The sequence below is a fragment of the Phaethon aethereus genome (genome assembly GCF_964289735.1).
Source record: "Phaethon aethereus genome assembly, chromosome: 1".
NCBI lineage: Eukaryota > Metazoa > Chordata > Aves > Phaethontiformes > Phaethontidae > Phaethon > Phaethon aethereus.
In genome coordinates this window covers 192,641,104-192,648,392 of record NC_138575.1, presented here as the reverse complement: position 1 = coordinate 192,648,392, position 7,289 = coordinate 192,641,104, and the positions used below count along the sequence as shown (strand labels likewise).

The following is a 7,289-nucleotide window of genomic DNA, read 5'->3' as shown; positions in this document are numbered from 1 at the left end:
CTCGTAAGTGTCCTGTCTTTCATATCAAAACACAGGTTAGACACAAATACACAGAGGAGCTATTTCTAAGAGCCCGCGGTGAATTCAAAGTCACTGCTCCTTGATTTAGAATAGGCTTGAAATAACTGCAGTATGGAGGCTGTACATCATAGTTTGGTAAAATTGGGAAGAATGGTATTTTTAAAGTAAAACGTAACTGAGCATTGAACCAAAAATTAAAACTATCCTAGTACTAAATGGAGATATTTTTATATAATTCTCACTCCCTCTATTCCAAAGCCAGGAAGCCCCTAAAAATTCCTGCAGAATTCGAACCTTGCTGTTCTTACAGCTAGAAAGTCAAAAAGCTGCTTTTCCCTTCCACGGCCCAAGTCTTGCCCTTTGCCAGACAGGCAAATGCATGTCCTGCAGATGAGCAGAACACAGCAACAACATTCTAACCCATAGAAAAAAGCCAACTCTTGATTTTTCATTTGCTTTCTTCTAATTCTGATTAAAAATCAGTTTGCATAAGGAGCCAGTGTTTTACCTTCATTCATGTAACTTCCTCCTTCCTGCATCGGTTACAAGGAAATGTGAGAAAAAGATAGGAGCATATTTATAGGGCCAATAGATGCTTAAGGTGGTTGGAGTGAATGTGAGAGTACAAGGAAGAAGACAGTATGTGAGGCTGGAAATGCTGTGGGAAGTTAAGCAGCGAGATGTAATCCAGGATTCTGAAGATTGAGCGAATAATTCTGCAAGAAAATTTAATAGAAGATGACTGAGGTAAAATATATTGCAATCGCTTTATAAATACAAAGGACCATACGCATTTAATCAGAATAAGGATCATCCAGAAAATATGAAATTACTTCACCAACATCAGAGGACTAGCCAGAAAACGGCAGTGGCATCATGCAACAGCAATCTGTTGGCGACAACTCCCCTTGCCAGCAGTGTCAAGTCCTCTTTCTAGCCCTGCAGACACAGGAGATAAGGCCTCAGCTCCAAACCTTGTACTAAACATAAAACTGCTTGCTCTAATGAAACAGAACTTCATGGATTACTTGACAACCAGACCCATTTTTAAACAACAAATGGGAAGTTGGTCAAAAGCTTGAGAATGTATGTATGGATGGTAGAAGAGACTTCTATTATTTTATATAACACACCAGTATTATGTTATATCCACGTTTCAGGAATGCAATAGCCTTTCCTTGAGCAGATGAACTAACAAATATTCAATTCAAATGACTTAGTTCATTTTGCTAATTCGTTAAATACACTGCTATTTGGATGTTATTAATCCTTTCTATCCTCCTTTCACTAATTACTTTATTGGTTCGCTTTAAAATTTCTGGTAATGACTATCTCAGCATCAGCTTTTCAAAATTAAAGCTATGTAAGGAGTTTTTAAAAATGAAAGTATTGCAAGTGTTCCAGAATGGGAAAGATGATCAAATCTGTCAAGATACACACCAAGTGTGAAGACTGTAGGAAGTAGAATTAGACCTAATATTTTGTATGGTCAAAAGATTAGCTTCAAATTTAAAAGACAACAATTTTGACAAGCTACATTTTAAATGCACATTCTACAAAAGCCATACTTTTCCATTCCTTCTTTTGTTGTCAAAAAACATCTACATATACATGGACATACACACATAAAAGCAGGACCTTTCCGCTTATTCTTTAAAATACATTTTTCAGATCACATAATTACTATGCGCTGACAGTATTTCCATTATAAGAAATCATCAATTTTGACGTAATGATTCTTCATTTCAAGATTAAGCACTTTCAAAGTCTCAAATCTCTTGAAGAAGTTCCTTCTTTTCCTCAAAATACTTCTGAAACCACTCAATATGTTCAATCTTCTGTTTAACACTGAGGTATGGGTTTTTTGAAAGCCCACAGATGACTAGTTCCATGAAGTGGCGAATAGGTCCTTGCTTGGGAAAGCCTTCAAGGTGTTTCTCCAGAAAGATATGTTCATGAAATTCAGCATCATCCTCCATGCCTAACAGAAGGGACAAAAAAATGACAGTGATAATCATAACATAACAGCAAATTTAACAAAGTGAAAAAGGACATAGTTCTCAAATAATCTTAAATTAGTAAAATTAATCGTTCCGTGCCTTTTAATCCTTTTGCACAGTTAAGCCAACCACATGGAAGTGGAAGAAACTGCAGAATTTTAAGACATTCATTACTCCCTTCACACCAAAAATGTCAGCGTATATCACACTCCTGTCTACCATATTACTTCCATTTTGTCCTCTCATTTGTAAGAGTATCTAATATTTAAATCAACTTTCTGGCGGGTACTCTCTTTCAGAAAACACTAATTGCCTAGATTCTGCAGAGGATTAAAGAATACAAGCTAGTCTTGCACAAATGAGGCAACCTCATAAAATACCTAATACTGAACAGGTAACACACACTTGCATGTTCATTGCAAGTCATGGCTTTAACATCCTATTGCTATCTAATGGGCACAGGAAATTGTTTTTCTAACACGTTCCGAATCTGAGTGTAAGTCCATGTAAAAATGTTGTGTATCTCACCAGCTGCTACTTTTAAGTCGTAACAAGCACAATTCAAATTGATGCATTCAAAAGCATCCACAGGAACACAGGACAAGGGATTATTACAGACCTCTGATCAAGCACAGCTCAGATCCTATGGTAAATTTTTGCTGTTTGTCCTGTGGAGTTCCTTTGCTGCTGTTCATACTATAATGCATACACAAGACAAAGATGCAGAACACAAATTCCTACATACAGAAAAAAGGCTGCTTTCTCAGTTCCCAATTCTGAAACCAAAAAACAAGGCAAACTGAGATTTGCAGTTGAAGGATTTTTCTTCAGGTAGGGGTACATGAATATTTTTATTTGATCCCAGTTTGCTATAGATTTGTAATTGACATTTGCACCTTTAAGTAAAAAACTGTTAGAGAAAAATATTGCATATGAACATTTCCTGACGACAGAAATTGGAAGTCTACACCACAGACATAAGTGTACACATTTTTCTATACTAGCTAGAATAGGATATATTATTTGGCAGCATTAAATCAGGAGTATTAAAACTGAGGTAATTAAGCCATATAAGTTCTTAGGCTTCCTCCTGTGTTAGAGGTTCTACAGTTCCAGAAGTAAAGATGCACATCTCTGGGATGGAGAAGTCTCTGCTTGTATTTGTTAAGTTCACATTCTTTCTTTCCTGTTTTAAGCTTTGGTACTGCAGTATCTGAAGGAGCTGGGAAACACCTCTATTTTTCCCCACAGATTTTTCACAGAAATATGTGTCTATCAATACCAGCTACATGCTACATTTATCTCCCTTGTTCTCAAAAAAGAAAGCATGTTTCCTTCTTCAGAAGCTCTCTTTTTTTCTTCTTTATGTTAAAAGGGGAAAAAAAAAGGGTCATGTCAGCTTCCAAAGGTGTATTTCTCCTGTGCTTGGAAACCAATGTCCACTTACAGAAACACAGAGATGATCCTTTCACCATGCCACCCACACTGACTCTTCCCCCACCAAGGGAAGGCAGAATCTCACTGCACCCGGATGCTGCTGGTTGCTTTAACAAGCTAACATCCTCTCCAGATTTCCATACTTTTGCTGGTCACAAAAATCGAAGAGAACTAAACCAACAAACCCACTACTGAAAGAATCTGAATGCTGACAGTAAAATTTGGCCTTCTGGATGCTCTTCTTTTGGGGATAGATACAGGGTATCAGGAGAGATTATGTCTAATTAATAATTCCACCAATTCTCATCTCTAACCCAAAAGAAATTAAACATTTATAGTCTCACATATCATGTATTTTGATCTTCCATTTGTCAAAGTCATGATATATGGTTGGGGGATGAAGTGTTAAGTCCAAACACTTCAGTTAGACCATATATTTCAGTCCTCAAAAACGTGAAAGTGTACATCACAAAAAGAGACCACAACTGCCCAAAGCATCAGAGGCTGAGACCTCTGGTGGGAGCCGATTAGATGAGAGATGCTCGCATGACTCCCCCCACACCCAGCAAGCCATAACTCCTGCTACCTGGGAAGAACAAGCCTGTCACCCAGCCTCTCTTGCACTGTCCTCAGAAACCTAATTTGAAAAAACATGCATGGTGGGAGTCTCAAGTAGAGGATTTTCTTTATCAACCTCAAAGCAAGAAGTCACCCACTGTCAATACCCTATGTCCAATCCCCTATGTACTACAAAACAGAAAGTCTGGGGAATTTCTCTAGCTAAAGCACTAAGACATAACCAACCTTGCCTTAAAGATGACATCTCAAACGCAGATGTCCATCTGTGGTGGGCTGACCCTGGCTGGATGCCAGATACCCACCAAAGCCACTCTATCACTCCCCTCCTCAGCTGGACAAGGGAGAGAAAATAGAATGAAAAGCTTGTGGGTCAAGATAAGGACAGGGAGATCATTCATCAATTATCGTCATGGGCAAAGGAGACTTGACTTGTGAGAATAAATTTCATTTATTGCTAATCAAAATCAGAGTAATGAGAAATAAAAAACAAATCCTAAAAGACCTTCCTCCACACTCCTCCCTTCTTCCCAGGTTCAACTTCACTCCTGATTTTCTCTACCTCCTCCCACTGAGCAGCGCAGGGGGATGGGGAATTGGGGTTGTGGTCAGTTCATCACACACTGTCTCTGCCTTCCCTTCCTCCTCAGGGGGAGGACTCCTCACACTCTTCTCCTGCTCCAGCATGGGGTCCCTCCCACAGGAGACAGTCCTCCACAGACTTCTCCAACATGAGTCCTTCCCACAGGCTGCAGTTCTTCACAAACTGCTCCAGCCTGGGTCCCGCCACGGGTGCCATCCTTCAGGAACAGACTGCTCCAGCCTGGGTTCCCCGCAGGGCCACAGGTCCTGCCAGAAGCCTGCTCCAGCATGGGCTTCCCACGGGGTCACAGCCTCCTTCGGGCACCCCCCTGCCCCAGCGTGGGGACCTCTATGGGCTGGTGGAGACCTGCTCCCCTGCGGAGCTCCATGGGCTGCAGGGGCACAGCCGGCCTCACCATGGGCTTCACCAGGGGCTGCCGGGGAATCTCTGCTCCGGCACCTGGAGCACCTCCTCCCCCTCATTCTCCACTGACCTTGGTGTCTGCAGAGATGTTTCTCTCACACATTCTCACTCCTCTCTCTGGCTGCATTTGCTGTGCCGGTTTTTTCCCCCCTTCTTAACTCTGTTATCCCAGAGGTGCTACCACCGTCGCTGATGGGCTCTGCCTCGGCCAGCAGCGGGTCCATCCTGGAGCTGGCTGGCATTGGCTCTGTCAGACATGGAGGAAGCTCCTAGCAGCTTCTCACAGAAGCCACCCCTGCAGCCCCTGCCCCGCTACCAAAACCTGGCCACACAAACCCAATACATCATCCTTATAGGGAGTGTTGCTGACATGCTATAAAGATGACCAAGTACCCGGATCTACTGAAAGACGTCCCTGCCCATGGCAGGGTGTTTGGACTAGATGATCTTTAAAGGTCCCTTCCAAAACAAACCATTCTATGAATCCAGGATTTTTCGATTAAATCATGCTCTTACAGTAGGTCCCTAGAATAGACCCAGAATTAGTAAAGTACATACACACACAAACCCCCCACCCCAAAAATGGTTGTGGAACGTTTGCCATCTCTCTTGGCAAACTGATCCAGTGATTCTCTGCTGGGAACAGCGTCTTTGCAAAAGAGCCAGAACAGGACTTGGTGAACTTGTGCCTACAGAAGCCATCAGGGACAACTAAGGCATTAATTTTCCGAGACTTCCATTAAGCCTATCACTTCTGCCTTAATCTCTGTCGCACCAGAAGCATCTGCTCCTCAAAATTGCTAGATTTTGCTAAAGCAAAGTAGCACCAATAATCTGCATTGTCCTTTTTAACAACTGTACTCATCAGGATTTGAGTCATCAAGGCATAAATGCACAGAAATAATTTTTAAAATGGGCAGAAATCAACGTCTTTCCCAACCTTTTACCATGGCAAGTCATGGAGCATTACTAAAGCTACTAGAAGCGTAAGAGACAAGCAGAAAGGCAGAGGAGCGAGAACAATGGTACACAAGCTACACTAATGGTTTGCTCATCTGGTAAAAATTAATCAGAGGTCGGAGAGATGGAGAGAAAAAAAAGGTAGTTTTCTGCCTAACAGTAACTCCAACTGCATCAGAGAAGGGAAAGGAAATGCCGGCAGGAGCAGACAACAGGGCTGCAGGGTAGGGAGGAAGACTGCTACTGGCCAGTACATCCAGCCACATCTTCAGATGTTCATACCAAGGCCAGAGAAGTTTTTAAAATCATGACCTTGCCTTGACGCCTCAAAGCACAGCACAGTGCCTTGGTAAAGCACTCTAATAAGAACACCGAAGCTTCTCTGGAGCCAAGAAAAACAGCTGTAAGCAGTCTTCTTTCTTTCTTGTATTTCATTTAAGACTTTAAGGGCTTTCATAATGCTAAAAGTTGAATATAGGTGCTTCCCCAATAGAAAATTTAATTACACTTACATTTTTAAAGCCACGTGCTTGTGGCATAAAAGAAAAATCACACATTTCTTGATACAGAACAAGCTGAGGTAATGTCCTCCTATTGAGGGAGATGACTGTTACAAAACTGCAAAATTAACAGCAGGAAGGGGAATCTTTCTTTTGCAGAGCCACTGAAATTACTGTGTGTTGATATAATTGGAGCGAGGCTCTCAAGCTATTAACTGTGCTTTGACATACCTGATCTGATTAACAGCCTGTGGCTGGCAGTTTGATAGGATGGAATTTACTGACTTGATATTTCAACCTGAGAGGTGATAGATTTTGGAATGCTCCACTGGAATTTTCCACATGACTAGTCTTTGTGGACAAATCAATAAAGATTCTTGTTTAAGTGTATGTAAAGACTCTTTGTCAATTTGCCACCCCATCCCAGACAGCACAGTTCCGGCCGCATTGCTGCAACAGAAAAACCATTGGCCGCCAAAGATGCCTGGTCCACTTACGGCCCCAGACAGCAGGGTTCCAGCCACATTACAACAACAGAAAACCCATTGGTCGCAGTGGTTTTAAGCTTGCAAAAACATGACTAGAATATACTCGGATTTCTACATGATGGAACAAATCAATTCTGGGAGCAGTGATTAAATTCTGTGAAGAAACTGCCAAAATAGGATGAGAATAAACATTAGAAACAATGAACCACATTATGCAATTTGCAACTCAGTATAGGACAGATTTTAAAAAACTCACAGCTTCAGATACTAACCTGTTTTGCTCTCAGTGACTGAATCATTC

General features: G+C 41.5%; 1 protein-coding gene across 1 annotated transcript in view; it reads right to left on the bottom strand.

The window, feature by feature from the left end:
• Positions 1–1,790: 1,790 nt before the first annotated feature.
• MRPS31 (mitochondrial ribosomal protein S31) overlaps positions 1,791–7,289 on the bottom strand; it is a gene marked incomplete at its 3' end in the record, with an annotated part of 22,918 nt that continues 17,419 nt past the window's right edge. Inside the window, exon 7 of the mRNA XM_082008255.1 lies at positions 1,791–2,002. Within this exon, the coding sequence (XP_081864381.1) occupies positions 1,791–2,002 (212 nt within the window). The remainder of the gene's footprint in view (positions 2,003–7,289) is intronic.